At 39.7% G+C, this 23,072-nt stretch overlaps 1 protein-coding gene across 1 annotated transcript in view; it reads left to right on the top strand.

Annotated features, from left to right (window-relative positions):
• The window catches only part of Ophn1 (oligophrenin 1), a 309,606-nt gene that overhangs the window by 160,183 nt on the left and 126,351 nt on the right, over window positions 1-23,072 (top strand). The window contains exons 6-7 of the mRNA XM_028770048.1: window positions 7,025-7,126; window positions 12,519-12,629. Coding sequence (XP_028625881.1) covers window positions 7,025-7,126; window positions 12,519-12,629 — 213 coding nt within the window. The remainder of the gene's footprint in view (window positions 1-7,024; window positions 7,127-12,518; window positions 12,630-23,072) is intronic.

Consider the following 23,072-nt stretch of genomic DNA (forward strand, 5'->3'; position numbering starts at 1 on the left):
CCCACCTCCCCACCCTCGAATTCCCCCACACATGGCGTCCAGCTTTCATGGGACCAAGGATCTCCTCTCCCATCTATGCCCCACAGGGCCATCCTCCCTTACATATACAGTTGGGGCCATGGGTCTCTTACCACTTCCATTACATGGAATCATTTTGCCTTTCTTAGCATTGATTTCAAATGTAATGCATGGACAATAATTGTGTCTGTGTTGTAAGGACAAAGGGAGATCATATATAAAGTATACTTGATGCTAAAATGTTAGTTCCTTTCCTGTGAGGCTTTAATGTGAAACTTTCAAGTTTAAACTGCACACAAACAAGTTTTAAACTTTAAACTGTGTACATTTCTTTTAACTTCTGCATTGCAAGTTTGCGATGCTTTAAATGCAAACCCCTCATAGGCTCATTTTCAATAAGGCTTAAATATTTGAACACTTGTTCTCCAGTTGGTGATACTTTGGGGGAGGGAATGTAACCCAAAGAAGGTAATATGTCATAGCCTTGCTTACTGGGAAATATGTCATAGGGGGTGGGCTTTGAGGGTTTATGACATCTCCCCGCTTCATATTTTTGCTTCATATTTGCCTTTGAAGACATAATTTCTCAGCTTCCTGCACCAGCTACTTGCTGCCATGCAGCTGCTGCCATCATTGACTTTTATCCCTCTGGAATCATAAGCCAAAATAAAACATTTATTCCATGAATTGCTTTTGGCCATGGTATTTTATCACGGCAAGAAAAAGCAACTAATTTGATCTTAGAAGATTTATAAACTTTAGATTTATAAATTATAAACTTTCAGCTTTTAAGTTATTTCATTTTGTAGTTTTTGAGAAATGATCTTGCTGTTATAGAGTAGCCTACTCTCTCACTCACAGTACTTATTCTTTAGTCTCTTGAGTGCCACCATTCCCAGAGGAGTTATTCTTTGTTGTGCTTCAAGACATGTTCATATTGCCTTCTCTGTCTGATCGAAGGGCCAAAGCAAAGAGACAGCTTCCCTCAGTGCAGGTTTTCATTTGTAGAAGCCTATTGAATGTCATTGCTCTCTGTCAAATTGCCAAACTATATTATTTTTATCCTTACCATAAAGTATTGCTGAGGGCCTGGGGGTGGGGGTGTATCTTAGTGTTAGAACGTAGAACATTTGGGTTGTGTGCTGGCAAGTTTCGTGTCAACTTGACACATGCTAGAGTCATATTGGAAACAGGAGGCTCCATTAAGAAAATGCCTCTCACACTAGCCTGGCCTATGGGCAAACTTGTGGTTCATTTTCTTGATTGATGATTTATGTGTGAGGGCCCAGCTCACTGTGTGTGGTACTGCCCCTGGATTGGTGGTCCTGGGTGCCATAAAAAGAGAGTAAACAGTACTCCTTCATAACTTCTGTATCAGCTCCCGCCTCTAGGTTCCTGTCCTGATTTTCCTCAGTGATGGACTCTATCATGGAACTATAATCTGAAATAAACCATTTTCTCCCAAGTTGCTTATGGTCATGGTGTTTATGACAGCAATAGACACCCTAGGACATATACATGAGGATGTGGGGTGAGCAAAGCTAGCATTGCCACCATCACTCCCACCACAAAAGAAAACCCAGAGTTATTATTTCCTGTTTCCAAATTTTTTTACTTTTAATAAAGCAGCATAGTAAATCTTTTCTTTATATTCTTGTGAAGGTCCCTTTTTTTGTTCTTGTATGCAAAGACCCTATTTCTTGCCTTTGACATCCTGTAAAAAGTGGTTAATACCTTGCCCACACACCTGTGCTGCATGCTGGGAACCCGGACACTAGTGCAAATGGGTGGGGAAGGTAATATAAGCTCTGACCCTCTCCCAAGTAAGAGGAAGAAAGAGAAACAACTGTCAGTTCCACAGCTGGTCTGGTCAACTCAAGTGATCCCAACTTCATCTGGCTAGAAAAAGAGCCTCCCCAGTCCATGAGAGGTTTGCTGAATCAGAACCAATGTCTTAAAATCTTTGGCAGTTCGTCTTAACTTCCTCCAGCGAGCACAGAAGTTGACTGGCTCTGCCTGCCTGGACACAGTGTTCTCAAGCCATTTGTCATGCTCCTGAAGTGCCTCACCCAGCTGCTGCTTTAGAGAAAGTTCTCTTGATGGAACTGTGCATGTCACTCACACATTTTTTTCAGACATGTTTTCTTCAGCATTCACTTTGGTACATAAAACAATGAATGACTGAAGAAGATAGAACCTATAATGATATAAGAAACTACGTCTACCAGACATGGTGGTGCATGCCATAATCCAAGCATTCTGGTGATTGAGGAAGGAGGAATTTAAGGCCCATCTGAGCTACATAGCAAGGCTCTATCTCAAAACCAAACCAATACAGAAGAAAGAGCACTCTCCATAGCTGATTTCTGTTTTATTTATTCTGACTGTTTATGAAGGATGTTGTCAGCTTAATGTCAGCATTCATTTTTATAAAGTGAAAGGAAAAAGGGCTTTTACAGTCGATTTCTAGTCCTTGATGGTGTTTGAGGGCCTTGAAAGCTGGTTCCAATGGCCTTGCCTTAGCTAGATTCTCTCAGAGCTGTGCCAGTGCTTGACACAAACTTATTCACTATATTTTGTCTAACCCAGATTAAAGAATTTGTGTAACTAGTATGCTTACAAATACAAAAGGGAAGTTGTAGTTTGCCTGTACCATTTACTTTGTTGTTCTTATGTTTTGTGTAGCAGTTTTTGTGCATATGAATGAAATATTAATATAGTGCATATAATTCTATAATCTCATTTATGGCAATTATTTTTATCCCTGTTCCCTATTTTCTTTTCCTTCTATTTATTCATTTTTGATTTTTTCAAATTTCCATTCTTCCTCACATGCTCACTTTTTTTTTTTTTTGGTTTTGTGTGCTAGTGTTTCACATAACCCAAACTGGCCTCTATCTTTCTGGTTCTGTCTCTTGAGTGCTAGAGTTAGATGTATGTACCACTGTACCAGATTTAGGTTATCATTTTATATATGCAATGCTGAGGGATTAGAGGAGGGACTCCTAAGCCCCAAGTAGGATATAGGGGAATTGAGCAAGATTTAGAACAGACCCCATTGTCATAAAGGAGTGGGATCTTGAAGGCTGAATTGTAGTTGGCCAATGAGGTAGAAGGAAGAAAACAAGAAGTATTGAGCACCCATTGTACAAAGACAGAAGGCTGTCACCATCTATGCTAGATAGTTTTATGACAACTTGATACAAACTAAGGTTGTCAGAGAGGAGGCAAGTTGAATTAAGAAAATGCCTCCATAAGAACAAGCTGTAGGCAAGCCTGTAGGGCATCGTCTTAATGAGTGATTGATGGAAGAGCACCCAGCACATTGTGGGTGGTTCCACCCTGGACTAGTGGTCCTGGGTTCTATAAAAAAACCAGGCTGAGCAAGGCAGGGGAAGTAAGCTAGTAAACATCCCCCCTCCATGGCCTCTGCATCAGTTCCTGTCTTCAGGTTCCTGCCCTGTTTGAATTCCTGTCCTGACTCCCTTTGATGATGAACAGTTGTTGGAAGTATAAGCCAAATAAACTCTTTCCTCCCCAATTTGTTTTTTGGTCATGGTGTTTCATTGCAGCAATAGAGATCCTAATTAAGACACCATCTCTCTCATGGTGTACAAATTGAGTCCTATAGTCAATGCTTGTTTTAAGGAAAGAGATTTTAAGTAGTTTATTTTACTTCATAATGGCAGGGTGTCCTTAGATAAGCAACTTAGTATCTCTGGTTTGGTGATTTCATTTTTATAAAACAGTAATACTATCTGGAAGGTTTTATAATGGTACAATAAGATAAGTAAACTATCAGAATGAAAACAAATTACTTTTATGAGCATAAATGCAAAAATCCCTAAATAAAATGTTAGCTATCTGAATCTGACAATAATAAAAATGTATCATGGGGAGCTTGATTTGTTAGCTCACTGGTCAAGAGTGTTTGATGCTGTCCCAGAAGACCCAAGTTCAGTACCTAGCACCCATATCAAGTGGCTCACAACTGCCCATGACTCTAACTCTAAAGGATCCAATGCCTCTGGACTCTGTAGGCATCTGTACTCATGTGCATACACCCCCCCCCAATTTAAAAAATTTAAAAATATATCATTATTAGCTAGTACTTATCTCAGACCCCTCTCTCAAAATCATCCTAGGAAATCAAGCAATGGAATTCCCTTCATGATTCGTATAAAGAAAAAAAAAATCATATATTTATCTTGGTATATCTAGAACAGAAGAGGAATTCATGATTCTTCTTCTCAGTAATGATTGTACAATAAAAATGTATAGTATACCTTAGTAGAGAAACTTTAAATATATTCCTCTTATATGGGGAAGAAGATGGTACTGTTCAACCAGATTCTGCAAGGTTGGAGCTCTAAGAATGGAAATTAAGTAACATGTTGATTTTGGAAGAAATATATAAATTGCTATGCTTTTCAGATGTTGTAACGACTTAATGAGAAAAATATTATCATTAATAATCTGATTTGACTTATATGAAATTTCAACAGCATGTCAATTATGAGTCATTTATAAAAAGAAAATATTATTTTCTACATTTGCCAGATTTAACCAATCTAAGTAGTGATACCTTTTGTATTAGTAATAAATATTTTAAAATATGCAGAGTTTTATTTTTAGCAGGAATAGTTAAGATCACATGAAAAAAAGTAAACTCTAGTAATGGTATGGAGAAATTTAAATGCATGTTGATGTTTCATGCTATCAAATATTTTGCCTTAATATTTTACAGATGTTAATTCAACTCAAGTTAATCTTTAAATTCAAATTTAGTTTGATTTTTTTTATCCTAGCATTCATTTGAAAGTACTAGAGTTCACCAGTAGTCAACCTTAAAAAAATAAACGAATTCTTTTTTTTTCTTTTTTTTTATTAAAATTTTTTTTAAATTTTTTTTTTTTTTGAACATGAAATGCTTTTTTATAGCATGTTTTACAAGGGGAGGGGGTAAGAGGGGGCAGGTGGTGGAAAAGTACAAAATCTTCTTGGCCTGTGCCTTGAAACATGTCATGGTCTATACGGTACACTGCCTTGAATTATGATCTACCTGCTGTTCTTCAGAAGATATAGTACACTGCTTGAGTTATGGTCTCCCTGCTATTCTTAAGATGATATGGTACACTGCTTTGAGTCTATCTGCAGTTGCTAAGCAGGATCTTGCAGTTGCCAAGCTTCAGAGGACATTGTGCAGGTGGGGAAAGGTAGGGGGTAAGGGTAAGGACGAGGGTCCTGGCTTCTGGCATCTCCCCCTTCTCTGTTTAGTTAGAGAAGGCGTCTTATGTTCAATCCCAACTATGTGAGTTTTGAATTTGGATGTCTAATTATGGGGGGTCTTAGACAAGTTCACAACCCCAAAACACTGATGTGAGACGAGTCACATCGATGGTCGAAGGCTTTAGGCTGTCGACGATGGGCAACGTCAAGGGACTCTGATGTGGGTGAAAGGAGGGTGAGAGCCCTGTCTTAGGCCATGTAGGCTGCACCCACTCCCAGCACCACGCACTCCTTTTCGGCTGCATTGGGTGGGCCCCTGGGAAGTGGACCTACAATAATCCCGTCATTGGGCTAACTCACAGCCATCCTAGTCTCTTGTAAATGTTCAAGTTACCAACCATTTGTCAGAAATAAACGAATTCTTATCAGTAAGAAATCCTTTATATTGGTAACTCATCCAAGTCAGCATAGTGAAAACACTCCTTGAGGGCACTGCCGTCAGCATTTCTTCTAAATGACCACAATAGTTCATTAAGCTCTAACACTCTGTGGCTTTTCTAGGCCAAAGTTCCAAACGTTCTTACACAGTCTTCCCCAAAACTTGTTCAGGTCTGTCTCAGCCATACGACACTCTCTGATTCCATTCTGTGCCTTAGTTAGGGTTTCTATTGTTGTAATAAAACACAAGGACCAAAAACAACTTGGGGAGGAAATGGATTTTTTGGTTTACAGATTGTAGTCCATCACTCAGGGAAGCCAAGGTGGAATTCAGGCCAGGAACCTGGAGGCAGTGACTGAAGTAGAAGCCATGAAGGAGTGCTGCTTACTGGCTTGCTCTTCATGGCCTGTCAAGTACTGCTTTCATAGACGTTCCAAAACCACTTCCATGAGTGGTATCACTTAACAGTAAGGTAGGTCCTCCTATATCAACCATGAATCAAGAAAATGACACACAGACATGTTGACATGAAGTCTGATGAAGGCATTTTCTCAACTGAGAAGCCTCTTTCCAAATAACCCGAGATCCTGTCTAACTGAGAAAAAAATCACGACAATGAGTCTGTGACAAATGTGTATTGTCAGTGTTTCATTAGGAGCTTTGTGACTTAGACTTGTACTGCACAGCTGAGAAGTTAATTACATTTCATCCCCCAAGGAGAGTGAAGGCCTGGGTCCTCCACTTGTCATAAAGTTAGCTATGAAGGCATCTTTCCTATCTAAATCTTCCAGGATTTCACTCCTGCCAGCTTGTAATATGCATCCATGAATCCTTCAATAATCCTTAAGAATTCATTTCAAGAAGTAGCCCTGGATTCCTACTGTCTTGGAATGCAGGCTGTTTGTGGTCATTTGAATTCATACAGATTCACTGTTCCTTGGTATATTTATTCCATGTTTGCATTTCTTGTTTTCTTTTTAAAAGATCAAACGAATGCTAACCATATGTGAAAAACACAAAAGGGAAGTAAGGATGTTTTAGCATCAGAGGGCCCCTTTGAGTGGCATTTTTGGAGCAAGAACTTGCAGAGGCTTCAGCTCTACCAGTAGGTACTGTCTTTGGTGCAGGTAGAATGATTTATGGTTGTATTTGAGGTGATCAAACCTGCTTGAGACCAGTGCAAAACAGCAGATTCTGCACTGGCTATAGTTTTTCTTTCCTTCCAAGGAGTTGCAGGAACTGACCATAGAAACCTGAAACTGGACCTTTCATTCTCATTTCTAAGTCCATAGTGTTAAATTATAGAAATTTAATGCAAAGCTTCTCTTCTATGTCTAGGAGAGGAAGAAGAAATTTGAAAAGGATGGTGAGAGGTTTTACTCATTACTGGACCGGCACTTACATCTATCATCCAAAAAGAAAGAATCTCAGTTACTAGAGGTATGTTCACAAAGTCTAACCCTGCTTCCTTTTTGTGCTGGACCTTAGAAACTAGTCATTTCTGATTGTGAGATTTTTTTTTCCATAAGTTGCTCAACAGGCATCATGAAAACATTCACAGGGAATACCCGAGGCCTGGGCCCCAGGCTCTCTGAGTCTTGAGCCAGTCCCTCCACTAACTTCCTTTAGTAAGGAACTCTATTCCTGGCTTCATTCCCACTGTGTGGAAGAATGATAGGCAAACATCTCAGGTGTCACTTTCAATTTCGAGTTTCCAAGTCTGTGATTCTAGATTCTATGTGAGGATAGGTAAAAAGTAATATTGTATTTGGTATATGAGAAGCAGACATTTCCCCCTGTGGTGTTCCATTGCCTGTTTTGGTAGGGATAGGGAATACTGCACTAGGACCATTGCTTCTATCAGACTAGCAGTGGTTCCAGTTCTTCCAAGCCACTGTTTAATAGATAGCTACCAAATCATTATGAACATGGCTAGAAGGGACACTAATATGATTTTCTTGTCATTCTAGGTGGGATTTTATATAAGAATGTGTACTAATCTCATAGCAGCAAGGCTTTTTCTGTACTGTAAAATGCATGTTTCTCTAATAGTCTTAAGGGACCTGGGGAATGAGGAGGTGAAGACTTATGTCTGGATGGAGGAAATCCTGTTGTGGAAGAAACTTGCCTTTCCAATTTGAGATAATCATTTGAAAAAAAAGATAAAATATATAACAAACAGAAATGGAGAAATTGCCCTAAAATGAGGCTAGTAGCCTTGAGGCTGAAAAGCATGAGATAGTCTTGAGAAGAGATTTGTCAAGAATTGATGTTACTCTAAAAGACTAGTGAATGACGAGAGAGGGTAATCAAATGCAGCAGGCTCACATCTTGACTGGTAAAACAACAACAAAGGAAAAGAAAAGAAAAAGAAAAAACATGGCCAAGACATCAGAGAGTGGAGAAAAATTTATTACCTGCAGCAGACAAGGAGAACTCAGAGATAATTTCCAAAGTGATGCTGTCTGTTCACAAGAGACCTATAAAATAAGAGTTTGTCCTTGCCTGGCAACTGGGAACCCAACTGGTTCCCTGTATTTCTGCAAATGGTTCCCTAAATGATAATAGTGGCTCTCTGTGCACAAGTTGCCTGTGCAGACAGTGTGGCTTTTCTCAAATACCTGTTCCTCAGACAGTCTAGAATTATAGCACGTGCTATAAGTGCCTGTTTTACCAGGCCCAATGAAAACCTAAGGGTATCAATCAGTCTCTAAAGAACCTCCCCTTGCAGTTATTTTTGCTGGGTTGTTATAGCTTACTGAAAGGAATTTTATGCATCCTTTGTGAAACTACTAAGGAATCTCTTGGAGGCTTATATTACAGTTTCTTGTAGATGGGTCCTTCACACCTTTCCTCTTTGATGGTTTTTCTTTGTATCATTTCACTGAAATAAATGCCATCTGAGATTATGACTTTATATTGCATCTCCATTCCTGTGAGTCCTATTAGTGACTACCAAATCTGGGGCTAGTTACAAGGACCCATGGGGATACAATCCATAGTTTGAAGGTTTTTGTTGTTGTTGTTTGTGTTTTGGAATTTTTTTTTTTTTGCTATGAAGGTATTTAGAGTGTTCTGACAGCTTTATATGCTGTGTAGGTTTCCTTGTTGACACTTTGGGAATTTTGATGTTTTCAAACAGGATCTCCCCCAGAATGTCCTCAGATCCCCAGAAATCTCCCTGTCTCTTCCACATGCTGGTATGGTAGGCTTGAGCCATCATAGCCAGCCTTTGTTGACATTTCTGATGAGTAAGGCTGCAGCCCTTAGCCCTTTTCATTGAAAAGTGAAGTAAGGAAACTTGATTTAATCACTTAAAAAAAAACAAAGAGCTTATATTTTTTAGAGATATTTTATTTGGCTAGGTGTGGTGGATAATGGTTTATCCCAACACTCAAGATCCTGAAGCAGGAGGATTATTGTGGATGTGAGGTCACGCTGGGCTATATAATTTTTTTTTTTTATAGTGAGACTGCCTTGGAAATGAAGAAAGATAAGAAGGGCTGAAGAGCTAGAAGAAAGGAGAAAGAGAGAGAGGGAGAAGGCTGCAATTGTAGCTCAGGAGTTTGAGGCAATCCTTGGCCATGTAGAGGGTGTGGAGCCAGACTAGGATACGTGACACCCTGTCCCCCAGAAGGAAACAAAGAATATCATTGTTAAATCACTTTCAGTTCTATTGTTACATTGTTACTGTCTTAGAATGGTGTGGAAGAAGTCAGGAGACCCTACATAGGATAGGATTAGGCTGTATTTTTTGTTTGCTTTGGTTTTGTTTTTGTTTTGAGGGGGCAAAGAGGAGTATGTATTGGTCTACATCCCTAAACAAGTTTTTCCCCTTTAACCTTGTATTTGAGTTATATAAACACATATAACACATATAATAATCATATGTGATTATAACAAATAATGCAAACAGATTTTATGCACCAAAAAAAGAAAGAGAAAAGAAAAGAAAAACTGAAAAAAAGCTGAATGGGAAGTACAGAGATAAAGATTCCTGGCACATATTTTCACTATTAACAATCTCTTGTGTTCATTTATTACAATTGGTGAACCAATGGGTCTTATATTGTGTGGGCTATGGATTGCTTGTTCTTATTTTGTTGGGTGTGGAATCCTGCACATGCTAGGCAAGCACTGTGATACTGAGTTGCACCTTTCTTATTCCCATTCTGTTGGACTTGACAAGTATATAATGATCTGTGTCTAGTGTAGTGTCTTGGAGAATAGTTTTACTCTCTGAAATTCTCTTGGCTCCATTTCACTTATCTCCAATCCCAGGCAGCCATTTCTCTTTCTCTAGACTTCATATTTTTGTCATTTCTGTAATGTCATGCTGTTAGAATCCTACAGCATGGAGCCTTTTCATGCTGGGTTCTTTTATTTAGCAATAGGTATCAATTGTTGGTATTTTTTTTATTATGATAGCCCATTTCTTTTCAGGCCTGTTATTAATAGCTGTACCACATATGTATCCCCATGTCCTATGGAAGAATTTTTCTTCTGATTTTTTCAGTTATTAATGTGGCCATGGAAAATATTTGTATGCAGATTTTGTTGAGGTTCTTTTGGCAAATGCTGTAGAGTACAAAAGTTGGGTTGCATTGTAAGCCTATGTTATTCTGTTATCAGGGCCTTTGGTATAGCAGATTTTTTTTTTGTTTAATGAAAATTTGCATATCTATATTTTCAATAAATCATGCTTTTGATATATATTTAAAAGTCCTGTTAATCTAAAGTCATGTGGATTTTCTGCTCCCTCATCCTGTTTGGTACCAGCTCACGGTGATCTCAGTCTTGTGTTTTGCTGTTTGAATTCTTAAGTAGGTGTTATTATCATCATGTGTGGCCAGATTTTCTCTGACATTATCTTCTAAGAGTTTTAAAATAGTGTCCACCAGATTTGATGAGGGAAATGGCATCTATGAAATCTCAAAAAAAGTTACTTGAACAAAACTGACATAATTATGTGGATAGTGAAAAATTTAGTATACAAATAAATGTATTTTAGTGTGACATTTTTATGCATGTATGTCATTATTTTCTTATTTGCTCTAGCCCATACTCTATCCTCCTCTTCCTGATACTCTTCCTTCTCCACTAGTGCCCACTTCAGCTTTCATAACACACATTCCCTGATCCCTTCTTGTTCTCTCCCTGCCCCTTAGACATCCTGTTCACTCCTAGTGCTTTTCTCCTTCTCTGTCTTGCAAAACCACAATACACATAAATTAAGTCCAAATTCTAGTTGAGAAGAGTGATGTGGTATTGTTTTCCAAGCTTTTCCTTACTTCACTAAACCTGATGATTTCTAACTCTGAAAATGGCATAACTTTGTTTCTCTTTAGTGCTAACTGTGTTTATGCCCCTCATTTTTAAAATCTGCCCATCTGTTGGTGAACATCTAGGCTGATTCCATATCATGGCTATTATGAACAGTATAATAATAAACATGAATGTGCAAGTGTTTCTCTAGTTTGCTGACTTATAGTCCTTTGGTGTATACAGGAGCTGTGTAGCTGGTTAATTTTGCAGAGCATGTTATTGTCATTGAAAATGTTTCTCCGTTCCATTCAGTTTCTTCCAGTTCTTGTTATCCAAGTACACATATGCTACACATTTTGTCTAGAAGTTCTCAGCTGTTTTATTTTATGTTGTTTTTTTCTCTTTGTTTTGACCTTTGTATTCCTGTACATTCAAGCTTGCTGATCCCCCTGTCTCCCATTGTCAGGACTCTTAGTCAAGGGGCCCATACATGCTCAGCTCTAGGCTTACTCATTTTTTTCTCAACCTTGTTCATACTGGTGGTGAGCCCAATAGAGCAGGCTTCGTTTCTGTTTAGATTGTTTTAGATTTCTGTCATTTCCGTTGGACTCATGCTTCCAAGTTTCATCTGTCTTCTAATATCACATATCTGTTGTTGCATGTTCTCTTTTTCCACTAGAACCCTTTGCATTTTACCATGGTTGTTTAAAATTCATGGCCTTATCATTCTATACAGTGTCTACCTTCAGGGTTTTTTTTTTTTTTTGCCTTTTTGCTTTTCTGCTTAAAAGGCGGGGAGAATATTTGGCTAAAGAAACTGAAGTAAGTGCTTAGTGTGAGGTTTCATGCTTGTTTGCTTAGGACTTAGCTTGGGATTCATTTGCTCTTGATGTAGCTCCTTTGGATCCTTTGTTTTCTCTTTGTATTTGTTAAGCAATTTATTCTTACACCAGCAGTAGTTCTTCAGTGATGGTTGTGATGCCCTCAGCGTTGAGCACCCTTTACTCTCAGGTAGCTGTTCTTATGAGCTCTGCTTCTCTCCAGTCTTTTATACTCTAGTTTCCCCCTATGATTTTAATTTTCTATTGGATTTTGTTTGTTTGTTTGTTTGTTTGTTTTTGGTTTTTCAAGACAGAGTTTCTCTGTGTAGCCCTGGCTGTCCTGGAACTCACTCTGTAGACCAGGCCGGCCTCGAACTCAGAAATAAGCCTGCCTCTGCCTCCCAAGTGCTGGGATTAAAGGCGTGTGCCACCACTGCCCGGTATTGGATTTAAGAAGAAAGCTTTTCCAAATTTGTTCAGCTTTTTCCTTGATCTGAAAAATCTGTTTTATGGCACCCAGGCCTCCTTCATGCTGGACGAGAAATAGGAGGCCTTGAATCTTTTTAATTTCTTGGTCTCATATCCCCTCTCTGTAAAATAAAGCAAAATGAAAATAAAGAAATCGAAATAAGATATTTGCAGGTGGCTCAATGCCTCTTTAGTTGTAGAATCTAATTGATTTTCTCGTTCCTGATTTTCAAAACTGACCATGCCCCTCTGTGACATTTGTTGCCTTCTTTCTACAGGCAGACCTCCAAGTGGATAAGGAAAGGCACAATTTCTTTGAATCATCTCTTGACTATGTTTATCAAATTCAGGAAGTCCAGGAATCAAAGAAGTTCAATATTGTGGAGCCAGTAAGTTCTATCTGTTGGTGAATATTCTAATATATGTAATGTATGTTACATATATATATACATATACATACATACATACATATACACAAATATATACACATACATATATGTACACATACATATATATATACATATATATATCATATATATATATGATATATATATCAAATGCCCAAAGTGCCGAAGTGAATGTGGAGAACTTTGGTCATAAAATTAGAAGCTCAAAGAATAAAAACAGTTCATGTTCATGCTTAACAGTATATGTCAAGAATATCAGCACAGAAGTTTTTACTTTTATTGGTCTTAGAAATGTTCATCCTCTTCCTTACTAAATTTACTGTATTTTGTTCTCCATTTATGACCACTTTCTTCATTTTTCTTTCTTCCTTGATTCACTCCCTCCTCCAATTTCTATGTCACACTTTATTTTTCACTTTTAAATGAATATTTTATTAATTACTAGAGAATTTGATACAATGTATCTTTTTTACTGGATTTGTTTTTAAATTTCAGATGTTATCCCCTTCCCCCCCCCCAGAAATCCCTTATCACATCTTCCCTCCTCCTATTTCTATGAGGGTGTGCCCCCACCCACCCATCCACTCCTACCTCCCCACTTTCGAATTCTCCCACACTTGGTGTCCAGCCTTCATGAGGTCAAGGATCTCATCTTCCACCTATGCCCAACAAGGCCATCCTCCCTTACATATACAGCTGGAGTCATGAGTCCTTCCCTAAGTGCTCCCAGGCTGGTGGTTTAGACCCTGGGAGTTCTGGTTGGTTGGTATTGTTGCTCTCCTCATGGGGTCACAAACCCCTTCAGCTCCTTCAGTCGTCTCTCTGTCTTGATCATATTCACCATACTCCTTTTAACTCCTCCCAGACTTACACTCATACCTCAGCTTTTTCAAAGAAAAGACTCTGTCACAGCAGCTTTCCTGCTTCTTAACAATATTTTGTCCCCTTTTCTGTGATGTTCCAAGATGTTCCTTTAAGGTTAGTGATTGTATTCTAAATGTATAGATTCGAGGCAGGAACTCTACTATCAGTTTATTTCTGACTTCTGACCAGTTTGGGCTTTCTGTAATATTCTCTACTCCAAAAATAAGGGGTGAGAGCTACACTTACCTCTTTATAGAAGGATGAGTATTTCAAAAGTAGTTATAGATTAGGCTGGTTGAGGAAAATGGCAGGAACAAGTTCTCCTCTAGGTAGCAGGGCCTCACTAGCCACAGGTAGCTAGCTAAATTAATACTACCAAGTATAAATTACTTCCTATAGGGAGAGAATATCTATCTATCTATCTATCTATCTATCTATCTATCTATCTATCTATCCATCCATCCATGATATTGCTTCTCTTTGGGCGTCCTCTCTCCACTCAGTGGATTTATCTTTAGCTGTGTAGAAGGTTTTTAGTTTTATGTGACATTCCACCTGTTAATTGCTGTCCTAGTCCTGTTCAATCTTTACCTGCTCCTAAATCTGGAAGGATACTGCCCATATTTTCTTCTAGCAGTTTCAGTGTTTCAGGCTAAGATAGTCAGTTCATTTGAAGTTAATTTTTTGCAGGGTGATAGACATAAGCCTAATTTTAGTCTTCTCCATGTAGGCATTCAGTTTTCCCAGCACTATGTGCTGAAAATGTCATGTTTTTTGCAGAGTTTTGGCATCTTTGTCAAATGTTCAATGGCTGATGTAACATTTATTTTCTGTTTTGCTCTCTTTGCCTACAAGTTTAAATTTGTGCTAGCACCATGTTCTTTTTAGTCCTGTAGCCCTGTGATAAATCTTGAGATCTGGAATGTGAATCCTATTAGTATTTTCCTTTTTATGCAGGATTGCTTTAGCTATCCAGTGTCTTTTGTAGTTCCATTGAAAGATTAGGAGTTTTTCCATTTCTTTGATGACTATGGTGTATTTTGATTGGATTGTATTAAATCTGTAACTTGTTTTGGTAGAATGGTCATTGTCACAATAATATTCTACCAACCTGTTTCTTCTTCATTCTCTTTCTTCAGAAATTTAAAGTTTTTACTGTAGAAGTCTTTCTCCCTCCCTCCTTCCTTCCTTCCCTCCCTCCCTCCTCCCTCTCTCCTCCTCCTCCTTCTTCCCTTCCCCCTCCTTCCCTAGTTGGCTAAGTCCTAGGTATTTTTTTGAGGCTATTGTGAGTGGAAATTCATTCGAGGAGGTCTCTTTCTCAACGTGTCTTTTTGTTGTTGCTGTTGTTGACATATGAAATTGTTACTGAGTTTTGTTAAGTTATTCTACCATTTTGCCAAAATTTTTGACCATTTATAGTTTTCTGATGGAGTTTTTGTGATCTTGTAAGTATAATATCATATCATCTGCAAATGGGATGATTCAAATTTTCTTGTTTGTATCCATTGAATTTTATTTTCTTATTCTGTTGTTCCAGCTAGTGCTTTGAGCACTATATTTGAAAGTAGTGGAGACAGTGTACAGCTCTGTCTTATTTCTGATTTTAATGGAACTTTCTTTGAATTTTTCTCCATTAGGCTGATGTTGGCTGTGGGTATGTAATATACAGTCTTTATGTGTTGAAATTTGTTTCCTTGACTCCTACTTTCTCTAGGATACTTATCATGAAGATATGTTGGATTTTGTCAAAGACTTTTTCTTCATCTATTGAGATGATTGTAGGAACTTTGTCTTTAAGGTTATTTATTAAATTTATTGATTTACATATGTTGAACCAGCCCCACATCTCTGGGTAAAGACAACTTGATCATGACTTGTAATCTTTTTGATATGTGCCTATACACAGTTTAAAAGGATTTTATTGAGGATTTTTGCCTTTATGTTCATCAGGCCTGTAGTTGATTGTTGTTGTGTCTTTACCTGGCTTTGCTATTCAACAATAATACTAGCTCTGGAAAAGGAGTTTGGAAGAGCTTCTTGTGTTTCTGTTTTTGTTTTGCTTTTATTTTAACACGTTAAGAAGTATTCTTTTTTGATCTCTTTTGAAAGCCTTGCATTATTCTGCTGTGAACACTTCAGGGCCTGGACGTTTTGGCTTTCTTCCCCTCATGCTTTCAGAAAGCTTTTAAAACTATATACCATGTACTTCAGTCTGTGCTAAAAACTCATGGCCCTTACATTTAATCACTTCCTGTTTTACTTCCTGTTCTACTAGTTGACTACTTTGCATAATTTTTCCTACTAAATTACCTTTAATTTATTACAAAACCTAGTATATTTTAATTGGAAAATATGCTGACTACATAGGGGATTCATTACAGAAAAGTTTAAACTAATACATTTGGATGATCAAGAAATCCTTTATATAAAATGAATATGTATTGGTTGTATAATATTTTCCCTCCCAAATTGTTTCTCTCTCTCTCTCTCTCTCTCTCTCTCTCTCTCTCTCTCTCTCTCTCTCTGTATGATATGTACTATTGTGTGTGGGGTGCGTGTAGTCGTCTCGCCGGCAAGAACACACACACACACACACCGGAATCCTTCCGTATGAACACGTTTATTCCCAAAAACCAAAATGGTGGAAGAAGACCCCCAGGCTTGGGAAAGCACTGCTATATACCCTAGAGCGGTGTATTCACCTCTGATTGGCTGCTTACTCGTTGCGCGCCAAATGCTGTGGGATGGGCTTTAACTTTGGCTGGCTTTTACCATGGCACATGCGCAATTTACTTGTTTACTAGGAAGAATTATGGCTGATAGCGCCACCTAGCAATGGCGGACTTTGCCAGCACCCGCCGCGGCTCCCTACATCTGCCCCTTTTTTGTTTTAAAACAGAGGGTGGTAGAGGTCCCTGGGAAGGTTACGTAACTCCCATATTTGGGGGTAGAAGCCTTTGGGTACAGCGGCTCAGGAATCTGTCTATTGGCTATCTCCTTTTGTTTTGTTAAACAGGCACTGGTCAATGTCCCAGTCAATGTCCCCAGGCTAGCTGACGTTTCTCTACGCCCAGCACCAATAGGGCTAACACCAAGGAAAGGCAAGCCACCCTGTCTTAGGCTACGAGGGATATACCCGCGCCCGGGTCATTGCCACTCGCTAATCCCGTCATGGGGTTGGCTTGTCATCAATTCCTCAGTTGTCTTCATGGTGTAAATCTGGCATGTGGCGTCAGCCTAATTCCCATCATTGGGACCAATGGCAGCTGTCCTGGAGACAAAAAGATGGAGTTGTCTATCTGGCTGTTCTTGGCCTGTCTGGCATGGTACCAGTTATGACTCAAACTCAAGCCCGATCAAGCAAATTCTATCTTGGGGGAATAAGCGATCAAGGACTAATAGTTTAAGACAGTCTCCCTTACCCTACCAGGTGCAATGGAAACAAGTCCTCTGGGTGCAAGGGCTAAGGGGAACAGAAAGAGATGCAAACACCCATCCCTGTGCAATGGAGTCATCTCCTAGGGGTGCAAGGGCTGTTTGTCTCAAAATTTAGGTACCACAGCTACACAGACAAGGACCAGCCAGGCCAAGACTCCTCACCGACCCAGTGTAATGGGCAAATCTTTTGGGGTGTAACGCTGATGGCCTAACATTTAGCACCACCACTCGCGAGGGGGAGACTGCTTATAATTGAGGCAGTGATAACCACACTGCAGGGGAAGCCCCTAGTACTTTGGTCACAAGCGTCTGGCCAATAATAGCCTTGTCAAGATTTTGTTGAGCTCTGAGTTTGCAAGCCAACCAAAAAATGAATACTAATCCGCAACATAGGGCATACCAAACAGGCCTACTCCCACCCACTTAAAAAAAAAAGGAAAGAAAAAGAAAAAAAAAGAAAGCTGGAGAAATCCAGGAGGACAGTCCCTCAGTCAGGGACAGATCCACGCGCGTCGAGTTGATGTTCACCACAGCTGCTCTCAATTTTCTGAGTGTCTCACTGAAGTTTTCTGACCAATTTCCTGTAAGATACTGAAACAATTTTCTGGACCGATTAGTTACACGAGTAAAGTTTTTATACTGTACACTGGTGATATAAAGTGTACCCAGTTTTTTCTCACATCTCAATTGGGCTAATTGAAAGAGGATATCTAATCTCTCTCTCACTAAATCAAGGCGTGGATTAAGGATCATTAGCCCGCCTTTTAGTTGGGCGCTGGCGGAGGTTTGAAGGTTAACAGTCTCTGTCACCGTGGCTGACAATTGGGGGTAGTGTCCACCTGAACAGAAGTTGACATAGCAATCTCAGTGGCAGTGGCTGTAATGGCACTAACTAATATCGTCGCCACTATGGCTGCAGTTATACCAAAATCTCTTTTTTGTCTAAATAATGACAAAGTGGAAGGAGTCTCCACGGGGATGGGAACCCATCGCATGACTCTGGCAACCATAGCGCGAGTGAATCTTTCAGAATTTTAACACTGGGACATCTAGCAGGTTTCATTGGTACAATTCTTAAAGGTGAAATTTGATAAAATAAACAAAAATACTAGGAACCTGTATCCCTTGGATCAGCACAAGGGCTATCATCAGAGCCTGGAGGGTCCGCCTGGGTGTCACCTTCCAGTATCGCAAGTCGCCACGTCAGCCGCTCTGGTAGCCAAAACGGGTTGTCTTCTTTCTGTGGAAAGACAAAGCGCTCCCCTGGCTTTTATTAAAATAGAATCTGGACCTTTTCATTGTCCGGTCAAGATGTCCTTTTATTTGACCATCTCTTTTGGCCTGTCAGGCTCTAAAATATTGAGGGTAAAAGTGTTTATCTACCCCTCATCAGTTAATTGTCAAGGGGAATTAGGACTTGTATCTCCCTTGAGAATATCTAACAGAGGTTTATGTTCTTTTATGGTAAGCTGAAGATGAGGTTTTAGCCAATTAATATCTGTTAACAACTTTTGAGAATCACTTTTCTGGAGCAACAAGTACTCTAAAATCTTAAAGCTCATTGTACTAGAGCAAGGGCTTGTAGAAAAACTCCTTTAGAGAGATCAGCCAATAAAATATACAATGAATAATATACACTGAGAGATTTAAACGCTTTAACCTTTTGTATTAAAGCAACAACAAATTTTTTAAGGCCATTAATCATTTTTTGAGGCAAGCTTTTTTAATGAATGGCTTCATGGGCTCTCAAAATTCACAAGCAATTTCACTTAATGTAAACCTCTCACCTTTACCAGGAGGTAAAGGAACTGTATAAAACAACCTTCTAAATCTATAATAATTTTATATGCATTTACTTGAATGGCAGCTGGAGTAGGCAAGTCAGGCTGTAGTGTCCCATTAGTTTTATAAATCTTAAATTTGAACTTTCTCTGTGTAGTCCTGGCTGTCTTGGAACTCACTCTGTAGACCAGGCTGGCCTTGAACTCAGAAATCTGCCTGCCTTTGCCTCCCAAGTGTTGGGATTAAAGGCGTGCGCCACCACTGCCCGGCCCTAGGGTTTTTGGATTAAATGAATAACCAACCCTTTTTAGCTGAGTGAAGTATCAGATAAAGCCAAGCTGAAGGCAATCTTGTCCTCCAATAATTGTTAAATAGCCCCAGTATCTATCAATCTTTTAAAACCCTTTTTCTTTTAATTATTAATTTAACATTAGGTCTCTTGTTACTGATAAGACCTAATACACATCAGAGGAACCAAAGCCGTTTTGTCTTCTATCACACTCAAAAATTTTGGCCTGGCCCACAAGCTGTTTTGAATTTCTTTTGAGTCTGAGGCTGACACCTCCCTAAGGAACAAGCAAGGCAATAAACAAATTCTAGAGAACACCCTTTTTGAGGCGGGACAGGACAAAAGGAATGTCTGAAATCCAAGCTCTTGTCTCAACTACTCTGTTATAGCCTTAATTTAAATGTAAATGTTTTTAATCTTGGCCTACATCTTGAGGCCTGGCCCAAGGATAATCCTACTTGCACCAAGGACAGGTTTGTCAGGTAACCTTGGTCACCTGACTGTTGTTCAAGCCTCTGTTCCTGGGACAGTCACTTTAAAAACTATCTAAATTTCCACATTTAAAACACCCCCCATCTCTATGGCTCTGTGCAAGCTATGGCCAGACCCTGATTGTATGAGGGTGCAATTTCATTGCAAAGACAAGTATCTAAGTCTGTCTTTGCTTGTATGGTCTGAGGGCCGGGTAGGCAGTTTAACCTGAATAACATCACACTGACCTTGTCTTACAAGCATGTTAAGATCCCAGTCTGTATGTCTTAATTTAAATGTAAATGTTCTTAATCTGTAGCAGGCCAGCATTGTATCACAACCCGTTTTAAATATTTTTATTTAACTCTACCTGCTGTCCCCCCCCCTTTCTATCACATGGGCGAATCAAAAAAAATTTTAAACTCAAGATTACAACTGCCAACTGTAGCCAATGGAATACTGGCAGTTTAACTAAACTTTTAAATTTCTTTTGTAACATTAGAGTATAACCATTAATTTTGAGAAGCAAAAGCAAAACCAATTTAAACAATCTACTTTTTCTAAAATCAACACCAAGTAGACTACCCCTATGTTACAAAGTTTTGCTGTCAATTTTTACATATAAATGCATGAAGCAGCTTTTAATCTCATTGAAGAGATACTGTTTTAAAATCTTATTCTTTATACACCTGGTTTCTGAATGACTCTAACACTGAGTTAGTTTTATGCCACCTTTCGTTACCAAAGTTGTAAATTTCTAATCACACCCAATAATTTAAGCCAATAGTCTATAACCAAGACACGTAGAACATTTTTATACCTTTAAAACCAATCAGAAACAACAATGAAGTGGCTATATATCTTATTTTTAGATCAAACAAAATTTCTTGTCTTTCTAGCTGTAATTTCAAGAGAAAAGCACCTTGTCACAGAGATTTTTCTAGGACAAAATGACTCTTAGCTTCCTTATAAAACCCAAAATGCTGCTGGTCTCTTTTAAAAGCAGCTTATGCCAACCTCAATTCCTGAAAAGACTTTTTTAGCTCCCAAAGGTTGGATCAAGCAGTTTTAACGATCTTTCTTTTTGAACACGTAACAAACATAGAACATTTAGACAACGAAACAAAAGGCAAACACAAACACGTGGACATTGGCGCGCCAAGGACAAACAACAAGGAAGGACCTCTAAGAGCTACAGAGAATTTCAGGACGTCTCCCGAATTCTCTGTTTCTAGATGAACTTTGAAATAGCCTTTTCATTCTTTTTTGTTGACACAGCTCAGAGAGAGGGCACCTGTATTTTTTTAAAACTCTTTCTCTCTCTCTCATATTTAAAATGTAACTTTTCATCTCGTTCATTGGACATGTAGCGGGCAGCTATTTTAACACTTCAATACCCTGCTTTCTAATTCTTTTTAACCCTGCTCTTTCTACCTGAAGTGGCTTTTAGGCTGCAGGCAATGTCTGTTTAGAATTCTCTTGACCTATGTTTCGCTATCACCTCTTAGGCAAGATCGGCACTGGGTCAATATCTCATTCACCTAGACTGTCTCCCCCAAAACACTCTTCTTGTAAACACAGCCTCCAATTAACCATCACTAGCTCCAGCACTCGATCTCGTGGCAGCAGCCGTTTATCATGCTGGCATCTTTTCTCCTCATCTATCTCTTCATCTGAGTCCTCTGAGGAAGTTATCCCCTCCGACTCAGAGGCATCACGCCCCAGCACTTCCTTTACCGGATAAAGAGATCTCTTTCTGAGGCTTACTTTTCTCCCGTCTCTCCCAAGAGTGTTCTTCCTCTCATCTCTCACTTCCTCAGACTGTGTGTCTTTGGAAGGGCCTTTTTCCTTAGACATGCCTTTTTTTCCTTTTCCTTTCTGAATTTCTAAGCGCTTCCATTCCTCTGTTTCTGACATGCTGACCTGCAATCCATCTACCACTCCCCGAGCCGCTACGAGAACCAGAAGGGAGAGAACTAACGCTACTAACACCATAGCGAGAGCCTCTAAGGTTCCTGCCAACTGGGGAGGGAGACGAAATAAATCAAGTCGAAACCTGTCTCTCAGAGAGCATTACCTTGTTCTACGGTTCTGGATTCACTCCACGCGTGGAGGGTCTTCTTAAACGGCGCCGGCGATGGTAAATTCTCCCGGGTTTCTTGGCACCAACTGTGACGCGCGTGTAATTGTCTCGCCGGCAAGAACACACACACACACACACACACACACCGGAATCCTTCCATATGAACACGTTTATTCCTAAAAACCAAAATGGTGGAAGAAGACCCCCAGGCTTGGGAAAGCACTGCTATATACCCTAGAGCGGTGTATTCACCTCTGATTGGCTGCTTACTCGTTGCGCACCAAACGCCGTGGGATGGGCTTTAACTTTGGCTGGCTTTTACCATGGCACATGCGCAATTTACTTGTTTACTAGGAAGAATTATGGCTGATAGCGCCACCTAGCGATGGCGGACTTTGCCAGCACCCGCCGCGGCTCCCTACACTATTGAGTGTGAATGTGTCTACATATATGGCACATTAAGTATATGACTGAGTATACGTGTTTTTTAAAATAATTTATTTTTCTCAAATCGTAATTCATTCACACAGGGGTTATAAATACAGAAAGGCAGGACGTGGGGAAGGGGATGACACTGGAGCATGGGTGTTCAGGGGGAATACAGATATCTTTCAGAACCAGGTATTGGCTGGGGGAAGGTTCAGGGGGACAGATCACTATGACTCTGCCTATGATTCATTTGTCCTTATCTAAGTTGGTATTGTCTGCCAAGGCTACCTATTTACAAGGTCTATGACTACTCAGGCTGGTAAATTTCCACAAAAGCTGCCTGTTTACATTAGCTTATAGCTATCTGTTTCAATGTTTTTCCACTGAGACCCAAGACTTGGTGTTAGTATACATGTATGACAGGCCTATTGCTGATTTTAGACCTATGGTTGATTTTAGGCCTTCAGTGTCAGGGCTGCCCCTGACATCTCCTCCCTTCTCTAAGTATAGAAGGGCTGTGGCAATTCTAAACTTGCGAAGGCGGGGATAGAGGCCTGACCTCCAGTAATTGAAGGGGACCTTGTAATGGCTCCGGTCCCCCTGTCGTTGTCCAGTGAGGCATGAGGGTCATACCCGTCCCGATGTCTTTTTCCTGGAGAGGGGATACTTTTGACATCAACCCCTATGCAGTCAGGCTTGTCCTTCAGGGAACCCAGACAGATTTGTTTTTCTTTTATTTGTATTCCCTTGCCGTGCTTAGCCTCGAAGCCTAAGCAAGAATTCAGATTGAAGCCCCGCCCGCTTCCAATATATAAACAAACCCATTCAGACATGTTTCGGGAGAGCTCTTTTACCATACAAACCCACCGCAGTGACAATAAATCTGGACGTGTTTAACGCCACGTGTCTCTTGAAATCTTGGACTCATTGCGTAAGCCAAAATCCACGTGGTTTCGAGACGCCCCAGCCCGCTGCTCCGTGCAGGCTCACGGGACAGGGGGATGAGAAGCCTTTCTCTCCAAGGTCGGTTCCACCCAGCGCAACTGAACAACGCGCCTTGGACCGCAGC

The sequence above is a fragment of the Grammomys surdaster genome, unplaced genomic scaffold (assembly GCF_004785775.1).
Source record: "Grammomys surdaster isolate TR1022 unplaced genomic scaffold, NIH_TR_1.0 197, whole genome shotgun sequence".
In the NCBI taxonomy this organism is placed as follows: Eukaryota; Metazoa; Chordata; class Mammalia; order Rodentia; family Muridae; genus Grammomys; species Grammomys surdaster.